A 27080-nucleotide genomic window follows, 5' to 3' on the forward strand; every position below is an offset into this window, starting at 1 on the left:
ACGTGACAGGCGCTGCCGGCCGCGGGGTCTTCTTCGTGCCGGCGTCGCAGTGGCCGGGCCTCTTGCGTCTGGGAACGCCGCCGTCTCTCACGCCAGCCCTTGGCTCCCGCGCCCCGCCGCCGCCCCCGCGCCCGGCAGTCCGCTGCCCAACCGCCGCCTGCGCCCCCGCTCCCTGCACTGTACCCGGCCGCCTCGCGCCATGGCGGCCCCCGGCAGCGCCCGGCGGTCCCTGCTGCTGCTGCTGCTGCTGCTCGGTGAGGGGGTCGAGGCGGGGCCTGGGAGCGGCGGGACCGGGCGGGGACGAGGCCCCTGGGTCTTGAGGGCGGGTGGCTGACGGGTCGTTGTCCCGCGGGTCGCCCCGCACCCACTGCTCCCCGCCCCGGCCGGCTCTGCCTGCGGGCGGGTGTTTCTCTCGGGGTCGTAGGGTCGGGGCAGAACTCAGTGGCAGGTGCTTGGGGGACCAGGAGGTCTCATCCCAGGACCTGGCTCCTCTAGGGTCTGTCTCACTGAACTCAGTTTTTCTGGGATGTTGAGTGCGAAAGCTCGGCGGTCTGGTGCTTTCAGGTCGTTAAGTTTCCTGGCAAGTTGAGGCGGTGAGATCTAGACGAGGCTGCGCCGCCGAAGGTAGCAGGGACGTCTGTGGTCTCAGCCCCCGGGCGGGTGACCTAGATCAAGCTCTTTCCAACATGGGTTTCAGCCAGGACAGGGAGAAGCCGGCGCCAGCATTCCCCACCTTTGTACTTGAACCTTTCGCCTCTTGCAGCGGTGTGGAGGAGATGCGAGTGTATTTATGTTATTGTGAATTCACGTGTATGTTAAAATAATTTTTAAAGTTCTCTTTGGGATTTCACAAGATTCCGTAGCAGACAAGATGAGGGAAAGCTGGCGTCAGACTCACGGTGGCAATGTTCGTGTCTAGTAAGTAGTTTAAAGAGCGCCGTTCCTATAGGCCAAAATGCGGGACCCGGGAACATGTAGGGAAGCACCGTGCTCTTCTGTCAGTTTATAGAGCCCAGACGGGCAGTAGGTGCTCAATATTGTATTGACTGGTGAATTTCATTCTAATTATTTATTCTCTCTTCATAAGAGGATGTGTGCTGTCTCTTTAAGACAATCCGGGTGTGCCCCGCCGCCCCACCTCTGGGGCACTGTTTTCTCACCTCCTCCCCATCCCCCCAGTAATATGGGAAGATTATCTTAAGTGCCAGGATCTGAAAGGTGATGTAGAATCAAGCTGAGGGAGTGTATGTGAGTTGAGTAGATATAGAAATACACTCCTGTACCCATCTGCCTTGGCTTCTTTAAATCCCTCAGTCCCATCCAACACTAAAACTCTGTTACTGTGAGTGAATGGATTTTGGTTTCACTTTTTTGTTTTGCCTGTTGTGTAAAATGAATTCTTTGAACTGCCTGAATAGCCACAGAGATAAACTTATTCCAGTAGTAAACCTGAAGCCTTACTCAGCTCCTGCGACAGGGTCCAGTGTAGTTAATGAGAGGAGTTGCAGAAACAAGTTTTGTCATGTCACAGCAACTGCATTGTTCTTTGTTACAGAAGCTCACATGACTTTGATGTTTTGTTTCATGTTTTAAAAACTCACTCTAGGCCGGGCGCAGTGGCTCACGCCTGTAATCCCAACACTTTGGGAGGCCGAGGCGGACGTATCATGAGGTCATGAGTTCGAGACCAGCCTGGCCAATATGGTGAAACTTGGTCTTTACAAAATACAAAAATTAGCCGGGCATGGTGGCCCACGCCTGTAATCCCAGCTACTTGGGAGGCTGAGGCAGAAGAATTGCTTGAAGCTGGGAAGCGGAGGTTGCAGTGAGCCGAGATCACGCCACTGCACCCCTGCCTGGGCAACAGAGCAAGACTCCGTAAACAAAACAAAACGAAACAAAAAAACCCAAAAAAACCTCACTTTAAAAATGAAGTGAAAAATCCATAACTCCCTGATACAGTGATTGGAATATTGCTCATGTAATTAGCCTTCTAAGCTCTGTTCCATTATATCTTTTATGTTTACAATCTTAACTTTTTTTTTGAGATGGAGTTGCTCTGTGCCTAGGCTGGAGTGCAGTGGCACAATCTTGGCTCGCTGCAACCTCTGCCTCCCGGGTTCGAGCAATTCTTCTGCCTCAGTCTCCAGAGTAGCTGGGATTAGGCATCCGCCACCATGCTGGACTAATTTTTGTATTTTTGGTAGAGACAGGGTTTCACCGTGTTGGTTAGGCTGGTCTCGAACTCCTGACCTCGTGATCCACCTGCCTCTGCTTCCCAAAGTGCTGGGAGTACAGGTTTGAGCCACTGTGCCCGGCCCACCTTTTTTTTTTTTGAGACAGAGGCTTGCTCTGTCACCCAGGCTGGAGTGCAGTGAGTGGTGTGATCTTGGTTCGCTGCAGCCTCTGCCTCCTGGGTTCAAGCAGTTCTCCTGCCTCAGCCTCCCTAGTGACTGGGACTATAGGCGCACGCCGCCATGCCTGGCTAATTTTTGTAGTTTTAGTAGAGATGGGTTTTCACCATGCTGGCCGGGCTGGTCTCGAACTCCTGACCTCGTGATCCGCCTGCCTCAGCCTCCCAAAGTGCTGGGATTACAGCCATGAGCCACCATGCCTGGCCAAAATCCAACTTTTAAAAAAGGCCTTTTAACAACTTGTATTTAAAGATATTTAAAATGTTTATTTTAATGTGCAAATTCACCAAAAACCTTTTAAAAAAAAAAAAAACTGCTCAATTACGAATTTCCACTATATTAATAATTAGGCATTGCTTAAAGCTATTATGTTTGAATACTTAGAAACCTCAGACAAGCATGAACCGAAACTTGTCTTGATAGATCCGATTAGCTGTGATTGCATAATGTGACCGTTTAAACCATTGATGTCAGCAGGATGACCGCCTTACTCTTTCCACTTGAGCAACTGTCACTTAGGAGGTTTGAAAAACTTTATACTTGGCTGGGTGCAGTAGTTCACGCCTGTAATCTCAGCACTTTGGGAGGCCGAGGTGGGCGGATTACCTAAGGTCAGGGGTTCGAGACCAGCCTGGCCAATGTGGTGAACCCCCATCTCTACTAAAAATACAAAAATTAGCCGGGCGTGGTGTGGTGGCAGGCGCCTGTAATCCCAGCTACGCGGGAGGCTGAGGCAGGAGAATTGCTTGAACCCGGGAGGCAGGGGTTGCAGGGAGCCAAGATCGTGCCATTGCACTCCAGTCTGGGCGACAAAATCAAAACTCAATTTCAAAAAAAAAAAGAAGAAGAAAGAAAAGCCAGGTGCGGTGACTCATGCCTGTAATCCCAGCACTTTGGGAGGCTAAGGCAGGCGGATCACTAGGTCAAGAGATCGAGACTGTCCTGGCCAACATGGTGAAACCCTGTCTCTACTAAAAATATTTTTTAAAAGTTAGCTGGGCATGGTGGCACAGGCCTGTAGTCCCAGTTACTCAGGAGGCTGAGGCAGGAGAATTGCTTGAACCCGGGAGGCGGAGGTTGCAGTGAGCCAAGATCGTGCCACTGCACTTCAGGGTGACAGAGCGAGACTCTGTCTCAAAAAAAAAAAAAAATTATACTAACTGATGTTACCTTTGATTGTGCAGATTGTCAGTTATACCATGGAAAGAACTATTTTGTCAGTAGATTTGAGGTCAGAATGTCTTGGTAGCCCTATAATTTTGAATCTGTATTACATTAGCCCCATCCCAGACAACGTTACTCTTTCTTCTTTGTACCCAAGACTTTTATTGCATGTGCTTCTGCATGGTAGTATCTGGTTGGCTGCACTGGGATTATTTTTGCCTGTGTATCTCCCTTCCTGAGTGACACGTAGTAAATGCTGAGTACATACATGAAGAAAGGATCAAATTTATAGCAGTGGCTCTTAACCAAACATATGCATAGATCCACAGGATCAGCTTTTTAGAAATATGCATACCACAGCAAGGCACAGTTGCTCATGCCTGTCATCTCAGTACTTTGGGAGGCTAAGGCAGGAGGATTGCTTGAGATCAGCCTGGGCAACACGGTGAGACCAATGTCTCTACAAAAAAATTAAAAAGAAATATACGGCCAGGCGCGGTGGCTCACACCTGTAATCCTAGCACTTTGGGAGGCCGAGGCGGGCGGATTGCATGAGTTCGGGAGTTCGAGACCAGCCTGGGCAACATGGTGAAATCCCGTCTCTCCTAAAATACAAAAAAAATAAGCCCGGCGTGGTAGCGTGCCCCTGTAGTCCCAGCTACTTGGGAGGCTGAGGTAGGAGAATTGCTCGAACCCAGGAGACAGAGGTTGCAGTAAGTGAAGATCACACTACTGGGCTCCAGCCTGGGTGACAGAACAAGACTCTGTTTCCATAAAAAAAAAAATACACACACACACACACACACACACACACACACACACACACACACACACATTTATACCCTGCCTCTAGAGGTGGTGATTCAGTGCCTGGGATGGTATTTTTTTCCTTTAATTCTTTGTAAATGATTGTACATCGTTGGTTAAGTAGAATAAAAATACCATATTTAAAAGAATCAAGCCAAGAAAAACTAAGATGTGATTTCTTTTTTTTTTTTTTGAGTCGTAGTTTCACTCTTGTTGCCCAGGCTGGAGTGCAGTGGTGCGATCTTGGCTCACTGCAACTTCCGCGTCCCGGGTTCAATTGATTCTCCTGCCTTAGCCTCCCAAGTACCAGGGATTACAGGCATGCGCCACCATGCCCAGCTAATTTTGTATTTTTTGTGGAGACAGGGTTTCTCCATGGTTGGTCAGGGTGGTCTCAAACTCCCAACCTCAGGTGATCTGTCCGCCTCGGTCTCCGAAAGTGCTGGGATTACAGGTGTTGAGCCACCGCGCCCAGCCTAAGATGTGATTTCTTAATAAATTTTTTTTTCTTCTTTTTTTGAGACAGAGTGTCTTTCTGTCGTCCAGGCTGGAGTGCAGTGGCACGATCTCGGCTCACTGCAATCTCCCCCTCCCGGGTTCAAGTGATTCTTCTGCCTCAGCCTCCCGAGTAGCTGGGACTACAGGTGTGTGCCACCACACCTGGCTAATTTTTGTATATATATATTTTTTTAGTGGAGACGGGGTTTCGCCATGTTGGCTAGGCTAGTATAAAACTTCTGACCTCAGGTGATGTGCCTACCTCAGCCTCCCAAAGTGCTGAGATTACAGGCATGAGCCACTGCGCCCGGCCTAATTTTTTAAAATGAAGTTTTTTACTCATTTTTTCAGATGGTAATCTTTAATGTCAAAAGCAAGTATTTCTTAATTTTTATTAATTTTAATTCAGAAAAATTTTAATTTTTTTTTTTTTTTAAGAGACAAGGTCTTGCTGTGTTGACCAGCCTGGTCTGGAACTCCTAGCCTCAAGCAGTCCTCCACTTCCTCAGCCTCCCAAAGTGCTGAGATTACAGGCATGAGCCACGGCACCCAGCGTTTCCTGATTGGAAGCCCGTTCCCTCAGTGGTCAAGTGCTGGAGAGGCAGTGTGGTTCAGAGGGGCACGTGCAGTGAGCCAGAAGACCCTCTTCTAGATCTAGGTCTGCACCACTCACTGGCTGCATGACCTGGGTGGGTTTGTTGGCCGCTCTGTGCCTTAATCTCCCTGTGAAGAGTTGTCATGATAATTGGGATGTGCTTAGAGCAGCACCTGGCACAAAGTAAGTGCATTCCAAGTGCTTGTTAAATGAGATAGTTTTTGATATTTTGTGTCAGATACTGAGGATCGAATGATGAACTTGATAGGAACCTTCTGTGCCTGTGCAGATGTTTAATAATAGCTGGCATCAGTGCTGGGCACCAAATGCTCAGCTGCTCCGACAGCCCCGAGGCACTGGCACTTTCCCCTCCTGCTCTGGGCGCAGAGACTGGGGATTGGGCTCTGCTGCTGGCCATGGTTGCACAGCTAGTAAGTGCTGGAGGAGCCTCCAAGAACTGAGGCCTCTGACTCAGAAGCACGCATGCTTCCCACAGCGGCACTTGTTTCAGAGAATAGGATTTCTCCCAAGTGGGAGTATTTTGAAGGAACAAGCCACAGTTCCTCCTTTATGTGATCCCTGGAGAAGTGATTGTGTTCATGTCTGAGTACAGGACTGCCAGAGATAGCCGTCACCAGTAGGCCAGGGTGCCCACTTTGGCGATGCTGCCAGCAGCTGTCCTGTTGGACTGTGACACTTGTCAGGTACTGGGAACATTGAAACTTATTTGAGAAGGTGTTTTGTCTGTCTTTTTTTTTTTTTTTTTTTGATAACCAATTGCCAGTGTTATGGATTTTTTTTTTTTTTTTTCTGAGACGGAGTCTTACCGTGTCACCCAGGCTGGAGTGCAGTGGCGCGATCTCTGCTCACTGCAAGCTCCACCTCCTGGGTTCACGCCATTCTCCGGCCTCAGCCTCCCAAGTAGCTGGGACTACAGGTGCCCGCCACAATGCCCAGCTAATTTTTTGTATTTTTAGTAGAGACAGGGTTTCACCGTGGTCTTGATCTCCTGACCTCGTGATCCACCCACCTTGGCCTCCCAAAGTGCTGAGATTACAGGCGTGAGCCACCGCGCCTGGCCTGTTGTGGAATTTTTTAAAAAACTTCTGACCTTTAGCATACATACATTTTCTCTCCAAGCTCTGTGTGTTGATGCTCTTATTTTCCTCTTTACCAAAATTGCCTTCTGAGCATAAGTTTAATAACTCAGAATTCCTGGGTCTCTCCAGACTAATGCAGGCATCTTGTGCTGCCAGAGCTCACTTTACATTTATTTTAATAATATTTCTGTGTTTTCCTCTGAAAGCTGAGACCTGGCCGGGCATGGTGGCTTAACGCCTGTAATCCCAGCACTTTGTGAGGCCGAGGCAGGTGGATCACTTGAGGTGAGGAGGTGGAGACCAGCCTGGCCAACATGGCAAAACCCTGTCTACCCCGTCTCTACTAAAAATACAGAAAGTAGCCAGACGTGGTGGTACAAACCTGTAGTCCCAACTACTCAGGAGACTGAGGCACGAGAATCACTTGAGCCTGGGAGGTGGAGGGCTGCGGCCCTCCAGCCTTGGCAAGAGTGGGGAGACTCAGTCTCTAAAAAATAAAAATAAAAAAGCTGAAACCTTCAGCATATGTACTAAGTTGAAAGAAAATTGCATAATTGAAAAACTACTTAGTTTGAAGTATTTCCTAATGAAATGCTTTGGGTCGGTAAAAAGTGTTTGAGAAAACTTATAAAAGGGCAGCTTAATAAAAAGCCGGCCTGTGGGTGCTCCCATGCGGGCACCTGGGTTGTCAGTGGTGGCTGTGAGCCCTGTGACTCCTCAGCTGAGGGCAGGGTGGGCAGTGGCCCTGTCCATGCTGAGCTCCCGTCAGTGTTAAGTCTCTGGTGTCTGCTGTGTCTGCCTGTCCGCTGCTGCTTTCTTGCTGGCATCTGCTGCAGCTTCTGTGCACTCATCTGATCTCTCACAAGAGTGAGAATATTTTGTCTGTTTTTAGAAACTTTTACTATGTTGAAAATAAGTGATAGAATCTTCTCTAGATTCTCTAGATTCATTGGAAGTGCCGTTAGTATGATCCTGCCTGAGTGTTGCAGAGTGTGGGTTGAAAAACCAAGCAACGCAGACAGTAGGCTGGAGGTTTCCTTTCACGCCCTACTTTATTTCATTGTCCTGTAGCACCTTTTCTTTTTCTTTCTTTCTTTTTTCTTTTTTTTTTTTTTTGAGACGGAGTCTCGCTCTGTCGCCCAGGCTGGAGTGCAGTGGCCGGATCTCAGCTCACTGCAAGCTCCGCCTCCCGGGTTTACGCCATTCTCCTGCCTCAGCCTCCCGAGTAGCTGGGACTACAGGCGCCCGCCACCTCGCCCAGCTAGTTTTTTGTATTTTTTTTAGTAGGGACGAGGTTTCACCGTGTTAACCAGGATGGTCTCGATCTTCTGACCTCGTGATCCGCCCGTCTCGGCCTCCCAAAGTGCTGGGATTACAGGCTTGAGCCACCGCGCCCGGCTTTTTTCTTTTTTTTTTGAGACAGAGTTTTGCTCTTGTCACTCAGGCTGGAGTGCAGTGGCACGATCTTGACTCACTGCAACTTCTGCCTCCCTGGTTCAAGCGATTCTTCTACCTCAGCCTGCTGAGTAACTGGAATTACAGGCGCCTGCCACCATGCCCAGCTAATTTTTGTAGTTTTAGTAGAGACGGGGTTTCACCATGTTGATCAGGCTGGTCTTGAACTCCTGACTTTGTGGTCCACCCGCCTCAGCCTCCCACCAAAGTGCTGGGATTACAGGCGTGAGCTACCGTGCCTGGCAGCACCTTTTCTTTATGGACATAGATTTTGGTATTTCCTCTACCAAAGGGAAGATAGGTGGGACTTCTGGTTATACGCTTCGCTTTAGGCTTGAAGAATAGTTGCCCTAAAGATTTTATTTTGTGAAAGACCCAAGGTTGAAATGAGTTGGATTCGTTGGAATCCATCACTTTTCCAGGGACTAGGATTTTTTTTTTTTTTTTTTTTTGAGACGGAGTCTTGCTCTGTCGCCCAGGCTGGAGTGCAGTGGCCGGATCTCAGCTCACTGCAAGCTCCACCTCCCGGGTTTACGCCATTCTTCTGCCTCAGCCTCCCGAGCAGCTGGGACTACAGGCGCCCGCCACCTCACCCGGCTAGTTTTTTGTATTTTTTAGTAGAGACGGGGTTTCACCATGTTAGCCAGGATGGTCTCGATCTCCTGACCTCGTGATCCGCCCATCTCGGCCTCCCAAAGTGCTGGGATTACAGGCTTGAGCCACTGCGCCCGGCCTGGGGGACTAGGATTTTAAATGAAAAGCTGAGCGTCCTGTGTTTCAGTATCTGCCCTCACAGCGTGCCTGAATTGTACTTACACTTAGGCGTGACAAATGAGAGCCAGGTGTGTGTGTGCTCACGCAGTGTGAGATCAGCCCGGGGGGTGAGTGCTCACCGGACTGGCATACATGAGCTTGTGGCAGCAGAGACAAGTGAAAGCATGCCATTTTCTGCATGGTTCCCAGTGGTGACAGATAGGTGTTTGGCTTTAGAACAGGCAAAACCACCTGTTTTCCAGTCTGTAATGAAAAAACTGTGTAATAACGTGCGATTTGTACAATTACCAGCGTCTCTACCATAGTGATCAGATTGCATTTGTTGCCAAACATCTTGATCAGGGAAGTGGGGTAAGAGAGGAAATATTTAGCAGTGACCACTGTCAAGCTGGCAAGACCTCTAGCGCTTCCATTCTGTCCCTTTGCTTCAGGAAGGGGAAGGGAAGCCACTCCACCGGATGTGCGGTGCTGTGAGGACCTTTCTGAAATTGGGCAAAGAGCTCAGCCCTTTGAGTCCATGAGAAATAAAACTGACCAGATGTTAAGTAGCAGGTCAGGACCACAGTGAAAGATCCTGCAGACTCTCCCTTGGATTTCTGCAGATGGGCGAGTCGTGCCTTCAAGGCACCACGTCTTACAGAGATCCTCTGAAAAAGGCCGAGCAGCGTATGCCTAGGATGACGCAGAAATTGACATGTGCCCTCTTGATAAGTGTTCTGAAATAAAGCGCTAAATAGCAAAAGACTAGGCTGGCAAACTCAATCAGATGGGCTTAGAGATGACAGTTCCAGAACAGTATCCGCAAGGGACAGGGCACCAGGTGAACTGGCCGTGTAATCCATGTGTCTGGTTCTTCATTGGATTTAAGAAACACTGTGGAGGCTGGGTGCAGTGACTCACGCCTATAATCCCAGCACTTTGGGTGGATCATCTGAGGTCAGGAGTTCAAGACCAGCCTGACCAGCATGGCAAAACCCTGTCACTACTAAAAACAGAAATTAGCTGGGTTTGGTGGCATGTGCCTGCGGTCCCAGCTACTTGGGAGGCTGAGGCAGGAGAATTGCTTGAACCTAGGAGGTGGGGGTTGCAGTGAGCCGAGGTTGCACCACTGCACTTCAGCCTGGTGACAGTGAGATTCCGTCTCAAAAAAAAAAAAGAGAAACAGTGGAATCTTGTGGAATCTTGTAACAAAACCCATCACTGCTACAGCTGTGGAAACTGGGGATACTCAGTCGTGTTTTCTGGAGAGTTTTTGATGGTCTCTGTCTTCCCTGGAATTGACAGGCCTCACGCATTGTGCATCAGCAGCAATGTTTATGGTGAAAAATGGCAACGGGACCGCTTGCATAATGGCCAACTTCTCTGCTGCCTTCTCAGTGAACTACGACACCAAGAGTGGCCCTAAGGTAGGAAACACCAGGGCACTTCGTGCTTCCCTTGTGTGTGTGGAAAGATGATTTTTAACATTTCAACCAAGTCTTTGAAAAATGGCCCCATATAAACATGGTACTTTTCCTATCTGCGTATTTCCTTCTGGCGTTGTCAGTAACCTGTGTTGTCATGTGCCATAGCCACAGGCACGGTAACAAACTTCTATATGTGCTGCACCTCACCGTTTATCATGAACTTTTTTTTTTTTGAGACGGAGTCTCACTCTGTCGCCTATGCTGGAGTGCAGTGGCGCGATCTCCGCTCACTGCAAACTCTGCCTGCCGGGTTCATGCCATTCTCCTGCCTCAGCCTCCCGAGTAGCTGGGACTACAGGCACTCGCCACTACGCCCGGCTAATTTTTTGTATTTTTAGTAGAGTTGTGGTTTCACCATGTTAGCCAGGATGGTCTCGATCACCTGACCTCGTGATCCGCCCGCCTCAGCCTCCCAATGAACTGGGATTACAGGCATGAGTCACTGCGTCTGGCCTGTCATGAACATTTTTCTAGTTTTCTTTTTTTTCTTTTTTTGAGACGGAATCTCGCTTTGTCGCCCAGGCTGGAGTACAGTGGCATGATCTGAGCTCACCACAACCTTGGCCGTCTCCTGGGTTCAAGCAGTTCTCCTGCTTAGCCTCCTGAGTAGCTGGAACTGCAGGTGCCCACCACTATGCCTGGCTGATTTTTGTATTTTTGGTAGAGATGGGGTTTCACCGTGTTGGCCAGGATGGTCTCAAACTCCTGACCTCAAGTGATCTGCCTGCCTCGGCCTCCCAAAGTGTTGGAATTACAGGGGTGAGCCACCGCTCCCAGCTCTAGTTTTCTTCATGATTGTCTTTTATGATCATAATGTAATACTTTATTATGTTAGTTCACCATAATTTGTTAACACACTCCCCTATCAGTAATTAAGTCTTGAATCTTTTTCATGCTCTGTGAATGTGACTTTGATTTATTTATTTTTTGAGACAGAGTCTCACTCTGTTGCCCAGGTTGGAGTGCAGTGGCGCAGTCTCGGTTCACTGCAAGCTCCGCCTCCCGCTTTCACGCCATTCTCCTGCCTCAGCCTCCTGAGTAGCTGGGACTACAGGCGCCTGCCACCTTGCCCGGCCAATTTTTTGTATTTTTAGTAGAGATGGGGTTTCACCGTGTTAGCCAGGATGGTCTCGATCTCCTGACCTTGTGATCCGCCCGCCTCAGCCTCCCAAAGTGCTGGGATTACAGGCGTGAGCCACCGCACCCGGCCTGATTTACTTTAGAGAAATTATTATACTCCAAGAAATGTATATAAATGGTTGTTTGACATGCAGTTCTACAAAGACTGTACTAGTTTGATTAAAATGTTCCTTAGTAGTTTTGTTGAAATGGCTTTGTGTTTATTTGGGATGATTAAAGCCTTTTGTAATAACAGAATATTTTAAAAATCCAAGACAGCGAGATCTTATCTCTTTAAAAAAAAAAAAAAAAAGCCAGACATGGTGGAGCGTGCCTGTGATCCCAGCTACTTGGGAGGCTGAGGTGGGAGCATTGATTGAGCCTGTGAGGTCGAGGCTGCAGTGAGCTATGATCTTGCCACTGCACTCCAGCCTGGGTGACAGAGCAAGACCATCTCAAAAAAAAAAAAAAAAAGTCCAGTCTCAAATTTGACAAGTATGTCAAAGCCTTTTTTCTTTTTTCTGAGACAGAGTCAAACTCTGTCCCCCAGGCGGCTGGAGTACAGTGCCAAGATCTCGGCTTACTGTATCCTCCGCCTCCCAGGTTTGACTCAGTCTCGTGCCTCAGCCTCCTCAGTAGCTGGGACTACAGGTGCGTGCCACCATGGCCAGCTAATTATTTGTATTTTTAGTAGAGATGGGTTTCACTATGTTGGCCAGGCTGGTCTTAAACTCCTGGCCTCAAGTGATCCACCCACCTTGGCCTCCCACAGTGCTGGGATTACAGGCGGGCCCTACCGTACCTGGCCTCCAAGCACTTTTTTTTTTTTTTTTTTTTTGAGAGTTTTGCTCTTGTCACCCAGGCTGGAGTGCAGTGGTGCGGTCTTGGCTCACAGCAACCTCTGCCTCCTGGGTTCAAGCAATTCTCCTGCCTCAGCCTTCCGAGTAGCTGGGTTTACAGGCATGTGCCCAGCTAATTTTTGTATTTTTAGTAGAGATAGGGTTTCTCCACATTGGTCAGGCTGGTCTCGAACTCCTGACCTCAGGTAATCTGCCCACCTCGGCCTCCCAAAGTGCTGGGATTACAGGCGTGCCCCAACGTACCTGGTCTCCAAGCACTTTTTATTTAATTTCTACATCACTTTTTTAATGTTTGGTTTTGGTGGTTGGATTTTTAAAATATTTTGTTGTAAATTATGTTTCACAAATGAGGTCACCTTATGCTGTTATGCATGTCTTTATCACCTCTGTAGTTTCGTGGTGTTTTTTTGGCCCACATTAGTATACTGCTTCACTGTAGTTCATTTGACCTATCTGGTTTATTTTGATGAACATTAGGTGGTTTTCCAGTTGCTTGTTTTGCTTATAATAGTAAATTTAAACATTTCTGCTATGAACACTTCCTTTGTTTAAGGAAACATTATTTAAATGAATATTTCTATAGCAAAAAAGTAGTGATAGCTTTTCTCAAATATATATCTCACCCTGAAACCGGTTTGAATTATTTCAATTTCAAGACGCTTTAAATTCTGTTATATTAACAGAAAATTTATGGGGTTGTTTTGTTCTGTTTAGAGACAGGGTCTTGCTGTGTTGCCCAGGCTGGAGTGCAGTGGTGCAATCGTAGTTCACTGCAGCCTCAAACCTAGGCTCAAGCGATTCTCCTGCCTCAGCCTCCTGAGTAGCTGGGACTACAGGCAGATGCCACCACAATTAGTTTATTTTGTTTTTGTAGAGATGGGGTCTTGCTATGTTGCCCAGGCTGGTCTTGAACTCTTGGGCTCAAGTAGTCCCCCCACCTCAGCCTCCCAGAGTGTTGGGATTACACGCGTGAGCCACCGTGCCCAGCTGCAAATTTTTGATTATAAGAATTATTAAGTCAACTGTCTCTTATACCGGAAATACTTTTCAGTCTGTTACTGACATGTAATACTAACCTTTCTTTGGTTTATATTAAAAATGAGTATCTCAGTAGTGATAGCTGGAAATGGAGTATAAGTTTATATCAGACTTACAGAAAATCTCTCTTTGAACTTTTAATAACCTGTATCCCAATTGGGTTATATTTAATTGTGTTTATTCTAGAACATGACCTTTGACCTGCCATCAGATGCCAAAGTAGTGCTCAACAGCAGCTCCTGTGGCAAAGAGAACACTTCTGACCCCAGCCTCGTGATCGCTTTTGGAAGAGGACAGACACTAACCCTCAATTTCACAAGAAATGCAACTCGTTACAGCGTCCAGCTCATGAGTTTTGTTTATAACTTGTCAGACACACACCTTTTCCCCAATGCAAGCTCCAAAGGTAAGAACCAAAGTGGGCCGATTATAAAGTGATAGAAAATTGGGTTGGAGGATTGTCTAAAGTTACTTTTACCTGAGAATTACAGGTTGGGTGTAGTGGCTCACACCTGTAATCCTAGTATTTTGGGAGGCTGAGGCAGACAGATCACTTGAGGTCAGGAGTTTGAGACCAGCCTGGCCAACATTGCAAAACACTGTCTCTACTAAAAATACTAAAATAAGCCAGGTGCGGTGGCAGGCACCTGTAATCCTAGCTACTCGGGAGGCTGAGGCAGGAGAATCGCTTGAACCCAGGAGGCAGAGGTTGCAGTGAGCCAAGATGGCGCCACTGCACTCCAGCCTGGGTGACCGAGTGAGACTTTCTCTAAAAAATTAAAAAACACGCAGCCAGGCATGGTAGCTCACGCCTGTAATCCCAGCACTTTGGGAGGCCGAGGCGGGCAGATCATGAGGTCAGGAGTTCGAGACCAGCCTGACTAACGTGGTGAAACCCCCTCTCTCCAAAAAGTTCAAAAATTAGCTGGGCGTGGTAGCGCGTGCCTGTAATCCCAGCTACTCAAGAGGCTGAAGCAAGAGAATCACCTGAACGCAGAAGGCAGAGGTTGCAGTGAGCCGAGATCACGCCACTGCACTCCAGCCTGGGCGACAGGGCAAGACTCCATCTCAAAAAAAATAAAAAACACATAAAATAAACTAAGTACGACAAGTGATTTTTCTTTTTAAATCTAGAAATCAAGACTGTGGAATCTGTAACTGACGTCAGGGCTAAAATTAAAAACACATAAACTAAGTACTAAAAGTGGTTTGCAATTGTGATTTTTTTTTTCTTTTTAAATCTAGAAATCAAGACTGTGGAATCTATAACTGACATCAGGGCAGATATAGATAAAAAATACAGATGTGTTAGTGGCACCCAGGTCCACATGAACAACGTGACCGTCACGCTCCACGATGCCACCATCCAGGCATACCTTTCCAACAGCAGCTTCAGCAGGGAAGGTAGGACACTGACCCTTGGCCCTCTGGTGCTAGTGGGTGGGTAGTTGGGCTGCAGTGACTGTGGGTGACCTCACTCCTCTGTGTCCTGGCGCTGGGCTCTGCTTGGAAGGCGTGTGCACACGGCCAGGGACGTCTCTGCAGAACGTTCTCATCCTTCTTCCTAGGGCAGGTGACTTGTAGATGAGGGTGGACACATGTTGATTATAAAGGGTAGAAGATTGAAGTGAAATATCCCAGGACAGAGACAGATGTTGTGTGGTCTCCCTCCCAGGGGAGCTAAAGAAGTAGCACTCGGGGAGGTAGAGAGAATGGTGGTCACCAGGGGCTAGGGGGCGAAGTTGGTCAGAAGATAGAAAGTTTCAGGAAGACAGGAGGAATTAGTTGGAGAGATCTGTTGTATAGCATGTGACTACACTTAATAATGTATTCTGGCTTGAATATTGCTAAGTAGATTTTAACTCTTCTCACCATAAAAAAGTGTCTGATTTTAGCTGTAGATGTATTTCAAAACATCCTGACACATGGTAAATACATACAATTATTACTTGAAAATGTCAGAAGGGCAAAGCAGTTGAAACCTTTGTGCTTCTACTGGGGCAGAGATGGTGGGATCAGGGTCGCAGATCTCTCGCAGTGTGAGCCAGTTCTGCTGGGGCAGAGATGGTGGGATCAGGTCACAGATCTCTCGCAGTGTGAGCCAGTTCTGCTGGGGCAGAGATGGTGGGATCAGGTCACAGATCTCTCGCAGTGTGAGCCAGTTCTGCTGGGGCAGAGATGGTGGGATCAGGTCACAGATCTCTCGCAGTGTGAGCCAGTTCTGCTGGGGCAGAGATGGTGGGATCAGGTCACAGATCTCTCGCAGTGTGAGCCAGTTCTGCTGGGGCAGAGATGGTGGGATCAGGTCACAGATCTCTCGCAGTGTGAGCCAGTTCTGCTGGGGCAGAGATGGTGGGATCAGGTCACAGATCTCTCGCAGTGTGAGCCAGTTGCCTTCACACAGGGACCTAGTCTTATCTCCATCCGGCTCTTGCCAGCCAGCTTAGGGACAGGTGCAGAAAGACCAGCACTGCCTCTCTGAGGGTCAGGGCCGCGATGATGCACCTGCTAACCCAGCCGCCAGGCTCTGGGGTCAGGCAGGGTCCAGGCCACCTTCTGGCCCTGTGATCTTGAGCAGAGTAGTTTACCTCTCATTTTCTTTGCATGTGGGATAAAATTAAAAGCCTGTCTTGGAAGATTGTTAGAATTAAAAGAGAAATGCATGCAAAGTGTGTATCTCAGCATCTGGCCCAGAGTTCAGTAGCAAACACCTGGTAAATCCTGTTACTGTTGAGGAGCTTCTCTCCCGAGCCTCACAGTCCAGGTCATAGGTGGTTGTCATTTTGCTGAAGTGTGAGAGCCTGTGATTTGCTTTAGGGTGGGCTTTCCCAGCTGATAGAAATATGTGTGGAGACATCCCTTAGGGTGGGCTTTCCTGGCTTCTAGAAATATATGGAGACATCACAGCCTTCTCTAACCTTGAGAACTGCTGTGGAGACCTTTGGTTTGCAACATTCCTCAGCAGTCTTGCTTAAAGGCTGAGGAGTGACTGCTGGGCTCCAGGAGGCTCGTCCGTCTCCCGCTCCCCTAGGAGCAGGTACTCTTGCAGGTCGGCAGCCCCTGGTGCTGGGCCGGTCTTGCCCAACTCCAATTTCCATACAGCCCATGAGCTAAGAATGGCTTTTTGGTTTATAAATGTAACATAGCACAAATCAGAAAACGAGTATTTATTGACACACAAAGATTATTTAAAATTCAGTGTCCATAAAGTAATTAAATTTTCTTGGAACGCAGCCACACTCACTTATTTACACATTATCTGTGGTTGCTTTTGTATGAACAGTGGCAGGGCTGTGTTGTCTTGACAGAGAGCCACAGCCCACAAAGTCTAAAGTATTTACTGTCTCTTGCTTTATAGCAAACTTTGCCTCCCCTGATGAGTGGGTGAAAAGGAGCCCGACTGGGAAACCCCGGGTGTGACTGGGACCTGATGGGGCCACGTGGGCTCCCATAGGGGAGGCTTGGACGGAAACATGGGAAACCCCGGGTGTGACTGGGACCTGGTGGGGCCGTGTGGGCTCCCATAGGAGAGGCTTGGACGGAAACACACTTAGGAGCTGGGTCCTCTACAGGTGCTGCTGCCTTTAATCCTCAGCACAGGGCCCCGGGGGCCGTGGTGACAGCCCCTTTCCTGGTGCAGCCTCTGTTCACACGGAGCCTGGAGTCGTGTCTGCTTCATCGGGAAGAGCGGGCTAGAGTCCCCTCACATGGGCCGTGTGTGTCTGAGGACGGCCGTCTGGCAGCCTGTCCAGGTCACGGGCTGCGTGTGTCTGAGGACGGCCGTCTGGCAGCCTGTCCAGGTCACGGGCTGCGTGTGTCTGAGGACGGCCGTCTGGCAGCCTGTCCAGGTCACGGGCTGCGTGTGTCTGAGGACGGCCGTCTGGCAGCCTGTCCAGGTCACGGGCTGCGTGTGTCTGAGGACGGCCGTCTGGCAGCCTGTCCAGGTCACGGGCTGCGTGTGTCTGAGGACGGCCGTCTGGCAGCCTGTCTAGGTGTGTTCATGCTCTCAGACATGCAGAGCTAAAGATGACTTCAGCTAGGGCAGCACTCCCTACCGAGTGGGAGTTAAGAGTGACACATGGGGGTAGTGTTCCCGGTTATCGATTTCCAAATTATCTGGGCTCCACACCTAGCTGGCTGCCTCTGGGCTGCATCAGTGTGGCTTGAAGAGGAGAAGGAAAGGTATGCACTCTCTGTCAGAGCTTTTGGGAAGTGAGAGAGAATTGGGTGCTGACCTTGGTTGGGGACTCCCTGTTGGCCAGGCCCGGACACGGTTGCAGAACGTGTCACATCCGCATGTGGCTCTGTGACCGAAGGGTGCGTGTCACGTGATGGCTCCCTTACTTCTGCCTGGAAGTGAGGGGCTGCTAGGTGAAGGTCAGCAAGGATGTTGAGCACCTGAGACGGGTGGCAGGATTCTCTAGACGAAAGACAAGGCTTCACAGGTCCGGAGAAGCTTGTTAGGTTCTTCTGAGAAACTGTTTCTTCAGGCTAATAATTAGTTTTAAGATAGACTAGTTTTGAGAGCAGTCTTAGGTTTCCGTGTATTCTCTGCTGCTGTGCATGTACAGCCTCCCACAGCCTCCCTCCGTGTCCAGATCCCGGACATTGGTTCCTTTTTTAATGGAGACCACACATGTGATTCCAAGTGGAAAAGGCCCAACAGCCCAGCCCTGGCCACTTGCCCCTCCTGGAGGCAGCCGTTGTGGAGATGCCCGTGTGCTTGGGGTGGGGCCCCCTGGAGGCTGCTTCCAGCCTGGGTGGCGCTGGACCAGAAAGCCTCATTCATCTTGCTTTTTTTTTTTTTTGAGACAGAGTCTCGCTCTGTCGCCCAGGCTGGAGTGCAGTGGCGCAATCTCGGCTCACTGCAACCTTGGCCTCCTGGGTTCAAGCGATTCTCCTGCCTCAGCCTCTTGAGTAGCTGGGATTATGGGTGCACATCACCACGTCTGGCTAATTTTTGTATTTTTAGTAGGGGGGTCGTTTCATCATGTTGGCCAGGATGGTCTCGGACTCTGGACCTCCCAAACTGCTGGGATCACACATGTGAGCCACCGTGCCCGGCCTGTATTGCCTTTCAATACATCATCTTATCTAATAAAGCTCGGGGACCTCGTAGATTTTATTTTTAAAGGAAATGAAGCCAAGTTTTGTTTTTGGTTTTTTTTTTTTTTTTTTTTTTTGAGACGGAGTCTCGCTCTGCCGCCCAGGCTGGAGTGCAGTGGCGCAATCTCGGCTCACTGCAAGCTCCGCCTCCTGGGTTCATGCCATTCTCCTGCCTCAGCCTCCCGAGTAACTGGGACTACAGGTGCCCGCCACCACGCCCAGCTAATTTTTTGTATTTTTAGTAGAGATGGGGTAGAGATGGGGTTTCACTGTGGTCTCGATCTCCTGACCTTGTGATCCGCCCGCCTTGGCCTCCCAAAGTGCTGGGATTACAGGCGTGAGCCACTGTGCCCGGCCGCATAAGCCAACTTTGAATGGACTTTCCTGTTGGTTTTGTACCTTCCTTCCTGAGCATCTTCAAAGTAGGGCAGATGTGGCTGGATGCGGTGGGTCACGCCTGTAATCCCAGCACTTTGGGAAGTCGAGGTGGGTGGATCACCTCAGGTCAGGAGTTTGAGACCAACCTGGCCAACATGGCGAAAACCCATCTCTACTAAAAATACAAAAATTAGCCTGGCGTGGTGGCAGGTGCCTGTAGTCCCACCTACTCAGGAGGCTGAGGCAGGAGAATCGCTTGAACCTGAGAGGTGGAGGTTGCAGTGAGCCTAGATCATGCCACTGCACTCCAGCCTGGGTGACAGAGTGAGACTCCATCTCAAACAAACAAACAAAAACAGGATAGATGACTGTCACTCCGGAGGGTCTGAGTACAGCTGTGCCTGAGGCTGGAGTCAGCCAGGGGTCTCTCCAAACCGGATTTCCAGCCCAGGCCCACATGGGGTTAGCAGATCCACGGTGAGGCCCAGCCAGGCTTCTGGGTTTAGAGTTCACCTGGCGGAGTGGGGTGTTGTCGCCTTTTATCCTCAGGGTCTGATAGGTGCTTGTTGAATGAGTCAGAGGACTGCCTGACCCCTGTTAGGAGTTGGAAATAGAGGTCACCTTCATACACAGGTCACCATGTCTCACCTCCCACCCAATTTGGCGGCATTTTTTTTATTCCTAGGAACAGAGTGTGACTCTTAGCTTAAATAGAAGGAATCAATGGTAAAACACTGGAGGCGGAGGTTGCAGTGAGCTGAGATCGCGCCAGTGCACTCCAGCCTGGGTGGCAGAGCGAGTGACACTCGTCTCAATAAAAAAGAAAGAAAAAAAAAGACCTACCATCAGAAAGGTGGGGAGGATGAGAGTCCTGCCTTAGGACAGGTGAAAGGGGCAGGAGAAGGTCAGAGGCCTGACACAGCCAACATTTTCACAGAAGACTGTAAGAGGGCTGTGGGGGGGGAGCTATGAGCCGGGAGCCAGGGTGCAAACCAGTCTCATCCTCACAGACCCCCTGAGGCTCTGAATTGCAGCCTGCAGGTTGGTGTGAGTATCTGCTGTTGCCAGGAGAGGAGGGGCCTTCAGAGCACATGAGCTTTGGAAAGGCCCGGCTAGTGCTGCTCTCCAGAGGGGGTTGGGGGAGGCGTGCAGTGGACCCCCAGGTCCTCAGGTCTCCGAGAGGCTCCTGTGCCACCGTCTCCCCCCGGGCAGCGCAGGGCGCTCTCCAGCGTATTCTGTGACGAGCTCTGTCAGTATCCTCGTCCGAGAGGCTCCTGTGTCACCGTCTCCCCCCGGGCAGCGCAGGGCACTCTCCAGCGTGTTCTGTGATGAGCTCTCTCTCCGTCAGTCCTCGGTGACGAGCTCTCCGTCCGTCAGTCCTCGTCCGCAGCAGGAAGGACTTGGGTATTAATAGTGTGAGTTCAGGGAAGGAGAGTGAGGGTTTTGCGTTTGTAATTCGGGTAGAAGGAAGAGGGCATTTTATCCACACTCATTTCTCAAGTTCCAATTTTTTAAACTGGTGGTTAGACCTGATGATGTGTTTCCAACTTCTCGTGACCACTCTACAGAAACAAGGGGGGAAATGAACGTGTTACGTGGATCACAGCTTAAAAATAATTGGCAGAGCAGCGTAGGTGACACTTTTTCTGTGTGTCGTGTGGCCATCTAGACTAGAATTTGGAGACTGGCCAGTTTTGATTGGGTTTTGCACATTTAACTTTTGCCTGTTTGACCGTGTTCTGTAATATTTTATAAAGGAACCGTGAAGCTGCTGTTTGTTTTTTGAGACAGGGTCTCCCAGGCCGGAGTGCAGTAGCACAGTAACTGCTCACCGCAGCCTCAGCCTCCAGGCTCGTGGCCCTCCCGAGTCAGCCTTCTGAGGAGCTGGGACTCAGGCTCATGCCACCATGCCTGGCTAATTTTTTAGAAATACTTTGTGGAGATAGGGTCTTCCAGTGTTTCCAGGCTGGCCTTGAACTCCTGGGCTCAAGCAGTCCTCGTTCCTTGGCCTCTCAAAGCCCTGGAATTACAGACATGAGCCACCGTGCCCAGCAGGTGAAGCTGTTTTGGAAAGGACTGGTCGACCTGCAGCTTAGCCAAGGGCAGTGAGCGAGGTTCCCTGAGCACATCCCCGGTTGGGACGGCTCCCAGGGCCTGTCGGTGCCTCTCACTTCAGAGCTTCGTGTGGTTACTGCAGCTCTTCTCTGCCATCTTCTGCTCTGTCCAGAAGGGGCTTTTACACCGGGGTGCGGGGGACTCCTGCGTTGTGTGTCCCAGAACCTGTTGGGGTGCAGTCATAGGTGACATCTCCTATCTCTTTCCTCCCCTGAGTAGATGGTGTGTGAAGGTCAAATTGGCCACTGACTGTTGAGATGGAAGCGGAAGCAACAAGTGACTGATGGAGTTATGGGGGCAGATCCCCCGCAGGGTTGCCCACCCTGGATATTTGGGGCTCACGCGTGCTGACTCAGCCTAGCAGAGTTGGGGAAAGGATCAAATTGGGTAGAAATTATGTAAATATTATTGAGTATCCACAGAAACAAGTGGTAAAAGAAAGAACCTGATTTCAAGGTTGATGGTGTGTTGGTGTGAGTGTTGGCCACAGAAGACTCAGTAGAGCTCTGCCGAGGGTTCAGTCTGCCTTGACTTTGAATATAAATTTGTGTTGTGAACGTCTTGGTGGGTCAGTTGCTGAGGGACAGAGTCACATTCAGACTGCTGTACGTTCCCTGGGGGTGCCATGTGGCCCCTCCACAGACTCCCTGGACTGTGCCCTCTTGTCCGGGGATTTCAGATGCACCCACATTCAGTACCTTCTCCCTCGTGAGGATGCTTGCCCATCCCCCACAGCCACCTCCCCAGATGAAAACCCAACACAGCTGGATAGCCTTGCCCGCCTTTGAGTGTCTGCTCACACGTGGGGTCCTTGCGGAGGCTGCCTGACCCCTGTCCTGCCAGAGGGCCTCCTTGGCTGTGCTGCGTCCCACCTGGCTGGTCTGTGTGCGCTGCAAACCCTGTTTTCCTCTTGGTACTATTTCCAGCACGATCCTGGCACCGACCGACAGCTCAGGGAGCAGTTTCTGAGTCGTCACCGTTTCCCATGGGGGGAGGTGGCTGGCCACGCAGCACAGCCTCCTGCGTCCACTCCTTCGTGACAGCGGTCAAGGCCTTCTCACCCTCACTTTAGGAAGAGGGTGGCACAGTGGACCCTGTCCAGCCACGGGGCGTGGCATGTGGTGGGCAGTGCCTGCTGCCCAGGCAGAACTGTTCTGGGTAGTGGGAGGTGGAGGCTGAGGGTGCCCCGGGGGCCTGTGCGAGCCATCTGCAGTCTGCAGGACCCGGCTCTGTCCTGTGCATGTAGAAAGGCACTAGCGAGAGCCACCTTGGGCGACGGAGAAACTAGTCACCAAGGACGCCAGAGCCCACAGGTGTAGTTTTGTTTCTGAGTTTGGATCTTACTGTAACTGCTGATGGTTATGAGAAACCCGGACCTGGATCTCCCTCCACTGTACCTGCAGAGACGCGCTGTGAACAAGACAGGCCTTCCCCAACCACAGCGCCGCCTGCGCCACCCAGCCCCTCGCCCTCACCCGTGCCCGAGAGCCCCTCTGTGGACAAGTACAACGTGAGCGGCACCAATGGGACCTGCCTGCTGGCCAGCATGGGGCTGCAGCTGAACCTCACCTATGAGAGGAAGGACAACACGGTAGGCCTGGGCCTCGCCTGGGAGAGGGGGGTGGTACAGCAGGGTGGGGCCTCTGCTCCCTGCGCACCGAGAGCATCTCCGCACGTCATGCTGTAAGGCAGGGTGGGAGCTCAGCTTGCAGGACGTGACCCTGCAGGACAAGAGCCGGCATCTGTGTCAGGGAGTCTGTTTTGTAGGAGCACAGCCGTCCTGCTGGTTCCATCATCCAAGGCTGGTGTCCCAGCACGGCCTGTTGAGCAGTGTGGCCCATGGAGCCTAAAACATTCACTTGGCCCCTGATAGAACCTAAGGTTTCTTTACATATTTATCATGGAAACATTTAAGTGTTACATTTTTATAGTTTTCTTTTGAAATAGTTTTTCTCCCCTAATAGTGACGGGCTGTGGGGGTTGTGGGGGTCGATTTGCGTGCCATGGGGTGAGTTTGCAAGGCTGACTGCTGTGGGGGAGGTGGCGCTGCTGGGTGCCGTCCACGCGGGGACGCTGCACTCACGGCGGCAGGGAGAGTCTTCTTGGGACCCCGAAATCTGCACAGATCACCGAAATCTGTGTGGCCTTTCAGTGTTTTCCTTCTGATTTGGGTTAAGACAAATGTGGCCTTGAATTCACGGTTTCGGGACTGTGTGTCTTTTCGAGAGTGTGGAAGACCTGAGCCAGGTGCTGACCTGCTTGCTTGTCTTACGCAGACGGTGACAAGGCTTCTCAACATCAACCCCAACAAGACCTTGGCCAGCGGGAGCTGCGGCGCCCACCTGGTGACTCTGGAGCTGCACAGCGAGGGCAGCACCGTCCTGCTCTTCCAGTTCGGGATGGTGAGGCTGGGGCGGCGCCTCTGGGGGCACCCACTGTGTCTCCGCCACATCTTTTTGTGACCTGGGTCTGCTCATGGGAGGCAGCGTTAGGAAGGAGGCGGCCTCACTTTTTTCTGCCTTCCCTTTATCCTGGGCCTTTGAGTTCCTTGGTTCCCCTCCCCCTTCTCCATTCTGTTCACAGATGGAGCAGGTGATGTGGGCGGGGCTGCCGTGCCCACAGTTGGAGTGGCTGCAGGGGAGGGGATGCAGGATGAGGGTCTGCTGCGCGGCCTCCTGGCCTCAGATGCTGCTGCCCTGTGGCTCTGTGATGGCATTTCTGCTTGGGTGGACGCCTGTGCAGTTAGCAACATAAGACATGAAGCATATAATTGTCACTTGTCAGTCTTTTTTTTTTTTTTTTTTGAGACGGAGTCTCGCTCTGTCGCCCAGGCTGGAGTACAGTGGCCGGATCTCAGCTCACTGCAAGCTCCACCTCCCGGGTTCACGCCATTCTCCTGCCTCAGCCTCCCGAGTAGCTGGGACTATAGGCGCCTGCCACCACGCCTGGCTAGTTTTTTTTGTATTTTTTTAGTAGAGACGGGGTTTCACCATGTTAGCCAGGATGGTCTCGATCTCCTGACCTCGTGATCCGCCCGCCTCGGCCTCCCAAAGTGCTGGGATTACAGGTTTGAGCCACCGCGCCCGGCCACACTTGTCAGTCTTTTTTTTTTTTTTTTTTTTTTTTGAGACGGAGTCTCGCTCTGTCGCCCAGGCTGGAGTGCAGTGGCCGGATCTCAGCTCACTGCAAGCTCCGCCTCCCGGGTTCACGCCATTCTCCGGCCTCAGCCTCCCGAGTAGCTGGGACTACAGGCGCCCGCCACCTCGCCCGGCTAGTTTTTTGTATTTCTTAATAGAGACGGGGTTTCACCGTGTTAGCCAGGATGGTCTCGATCTCCTAACCTCGTGATCCGCCCGTCTCGGCCTCCCAAAGTGCTGGGATTACAGGCTTGAGCCACCGCGCCCGGCCACTTGTCAGTCTGTAAATGGCTGTGCAAATGAATTAACAGTTCAGTTTCTTATAATTTTAGCTTTCCAAATCATGCTTTCCTGTGCTGTGATAGCTCCTGCAGTCCCCGTTTTCCAGAGAATCTCACTCTCTCAAGAGGTCTGGAAGGACCAGCCTGGGCAGCCCAGGGAGGCTCCGTTTCCGCAGATGATAAAACAAGTTAGCTGGGCGTAGTGGCGCACACCTGTGGTCCCAGCTACTTGGGAGGCTGAGGTGGGAGGATCGCTTGAGCCCAAGAGTTCAGGTTGCAATGGGCGGTGATCACTCCACTCCAGCCTGGGTAACAGAGCAAGACTCTCAGAAAAGGGTCTGGAAGGAACTAACTAAAATTTTCATTCCCCAGACACACAACGCCTTTTAGAGACAAGGTGCTCTGCAGTTTTGTTCTAATACTAGAAACGTAGGAAGTCAGCTTTATTACCAAATGACCGTTCAAGTTTGATGATAAATGTGTGAATCTACTAAGTGGTTAAAGATCATCTTTCTGTGAATCTGCTCAGTGGTTAAAGATCATTTTTCTTTTTAAGAATGCAAGTTCTAGCCGGTTTTTCCTACAAGGAATCCAGTTGAATACAACTCTTCCTGACGCCAGAGGTGAGAACCCACCATCCCTGCGAGCTCCCCCCCGCGCCCAGGGTGTCCTGGAGTCATTAGACTTCTGTGTGTGTTGCAGACCCTGCCTTTAAAGCTGCCAACAGCTCCCTGAGAGCCCTGCAGGCCACCGTCGGCAACTCCTACAAGTGCAACGCCGAGGAGCACGTCCGCGTCACGAAGGCCTTTTCAGTCAACATATTCAAAGTGTGGGTCCAGGCTTTCAAGGTGGAAGGTGGCCAGTTTGGCTCTGGTGAGTGTCACCGAGGGCAGCTGTCGTGGGGTGTGGAGGACGCGCTTCAGGCTCCGCCTGTGGACATATAGTTGCTTCTGTGTGGGCTGGGGCCATGCCTCTATTCCTCTGCAAGGAGCTGTTTCTTCTTCCCGGTCTGAGGAAGCTTCCCCTGCCTTAGCAAGGCCCAGTGTGTATCAGCTAGGAGCCCCTGGTACCATGTGAGAGTGAGGGATCCGGCCGGGCGCGGTGGCTCACGCCTGTAATCCCGGCACTTTGGGAGGCCGAGACGGGTGGATCACGAGGTCAGGAGATCGAGACCATCCTGGCGAACACAGTGAAACCCCGTCTCTACTAAAAAAAAACAAAAAACTAGCCAGGCGAGGTGGCGGGCGCCTGTAGTCCCAGATACTCGGGAGGCTGAGGCAGGAGAATGGCGTGAACCCGGGAGGCGGAGCTTGCAGTGAGCTGAGATCCGGCCACTGCACTCCAGCCTGGGTGACACAGCGAGACTCCGTCTCAAAAACAAAAAAAAGAGAGAGTGAGGGATCATTTTAAGAAACAGCGGTGGCACTTCTCCCATGAAAGTCAAATACAAAACTGTCATCTGATGTGCCCAGAGGTCCTGGACGCAGCACAACTGTCCGGCCACAGCCCGATTCCAGACGGGGAAGAAAGGTGTGTGGTTTCCTCGCTTGCAGAGAGCACCAGTCTCTGCAGCGGCTTCCCCAAGTGACAGTTCCAGCTGGACCTGGAACCTTCCGCCAGGGTTCCTCTTGCCTTTTGGCTGATGTGGAGGGTGGGTGGGGAGAGAGGCCTGTTTGCAGGCCCCCGTGTGAGCGCAGCCCTGACGCCATCCGTCTGTCTTGGCAGTGGAGGAGTGTCTGCTGGACGAGAACAACATGCTGATCCCCATCGCTGTGGGCGGTGCCCTGGCGGGGCTGGTCCTCATCGTCCTCATCGCCTACCTCGTCGGCAGGAAGAGGAGTCACGCCGGCTACCAGACGATCTAGCCCAGCAAGCAGGCACAGCAGCTGCAGGGGCCTCTGTTCCTTTCCCTGGGCTTAGGGTCCTGTCGAGGGGGAGGCACACTTTCTGGCAAACGTTTCTCAAATCTGCTTCATCCAATGTGAAGTTCATCTTGCAGCATTTACTATGCACAACAGAGTAACTATTGAAATGACGGTGTTAATTTTGCTAACTGGGTTAAATATTTTGCTAACTGGTTAAACATTAATATTTACCAAAGTAGAACTCTGAGGGTGGGAGTGCTGCTCTCTCGGAGGGAGGGTGGGAGTGCTGCTCTAAATTGGCACTGGCTCCACTATCATTTGACTTTAGGATTCTGGTGTTTGGTTTCTTCATTCTTTACTGCACTCAGATTTAAGCCTTACAAAGGGAAAGCCTCCGGCCGTCACATGTAGGACGCATGAAGGTCACTCGTCGTCAGGCTGACATGCTCACACATTACAACCGTAGAGAGGGAAAATCCTAAGACAGAGGAACTCCAGAGATGAGTGTCTGGAGCACTTCAGTTCAGCTTTAAAGGCCAGGACAGGCTGGCCACACGTGGCTGGCGGCCTCGTTCCAGTGGCGGCGTGTCCTTGGGCGTCTCATGCTCTGCGGCTCAAGGGCTGGCACTTTTTTAAATATAAAAATGGGTGTTATTTTTATTTTTTTTTGTAAAGTGATTTTCGGTCTTCTGTTGACATTCGGGGTGATCCTGTTCTGCGCTGTGTACAATGTGAGATAGGTGCTTCTCGTGATGTTTCGCCGCGGCTTGGGGATTGTACACAGGACCGGCTCACGTAATGCATTGCCTGTAACAATGTAATAAAAAGCCTCTTTCTTTTTTGTGTGGGCCTTGTCCTTTTGTCAGCTACATGGGAGCTCATGAGAAGGACGTCAGGGAAATGGGGGT

General features: G+C 50.7%; 2 protein-coding genes across 10 annotated transcripts in view; one reads left to right on the plus strand and one right to left on the minus strand.

The window, feature by feature from the left end:
• On the plus strand, nt 1-27013 carry LAMP1 (lysosomal associated membrane protein 1). 2 transcript variants are annotated; one of them, XM_045377553.3, is made up of 9 exons: nt 1-918; nt 10092-10213; nt 13477-13696; nt 14536-14694; nt 22293-22480; nt 23166-23291; nt 24864-24930; nt 25010-25180; nt 26033-27013. In XM_045377553.3, the coding sequence occupies exons 1-9, from the start codon at nt 906-908 to the stop codon at nt 26170-26172; spliced, it is 1206 nt and encodes a 401-aa protein (XP_045233488.2). In that variant the 5' UTR covers nt 1-905; the 3' UTR covers nt 26173-27013. The 2 variants fall into 2 exon arrangements, with proteins under 2 accessions (XP_045233488.2, XP_045233487.2); XM_045377552.2 differs by having other exon boundaries at nt 1-254.
• The window catches only part of GRTP1 (growth hormone regulated TBC protein 1), a 65545-nt gene continuing 57881 nt past the window's right edge, over nt 19417-27080 (minus strand). For 6 of the 8 annotated variants that reach the window (XM_065533516.1, XM_074021523.1, XM_074021522.1 and 3 more), the window contains one exon: nt 22799-23623. In XM_065533516.1, coding sequence (XP_065389588.1) covers nt 23467-23623 — 157 coding nt within the window. In that variant the 3' untranslated portion in view covers nt 22799-23466. Of the gene's footprint in view, nt 20337-22798; nt 23624-27080 lie in introns of those variants that run through there. The other 2 variants (XM_065533517.2, XM_074021524.1) reach the window with 1 other exon arrangement.

This window comes from Macaca fascicularis, chromosome 17, assembly GCF_037993035.2.
Source record: "Macaca fascicularis isolate 582-1 chromosome 17, T2T-MFA8v1.1".
Lineage (NCBI taxonomy): Eukaryota > Metazoa > Chordata > Mammalia > Primates > Cercopithecidae > Macaca > Macaca fascicularis.

What these genes read in the sequence shown, in the direction of transcription:
- LAMP1 (XM_045377552.2), top strand. Translation starts at nt 200, where the DNA reads ATGGCGGCCCCCGGCAGCGCCCGGCGGTCCCTGCTGCTGCTGCTGCTG. An exon ending in ATGAGAGGAAGGACAACACG is followed by an intron (nt 22,481 to 23,165) that starts GTAGGCCTGGGC and finishes TGTCTTACGCAG; the next exon opens with ACGGTGACAAGGCTTCTCAA. An exon ending in AGGTGGCCAGTTTGGCTCTG is followed by an intron (nt 25,181 to 26,032) that starts GTGAGTGTCACC and finishes CTGTCTTGGCAG; the next exon opens with TGGAGGAGTGTCTGCTGGAC.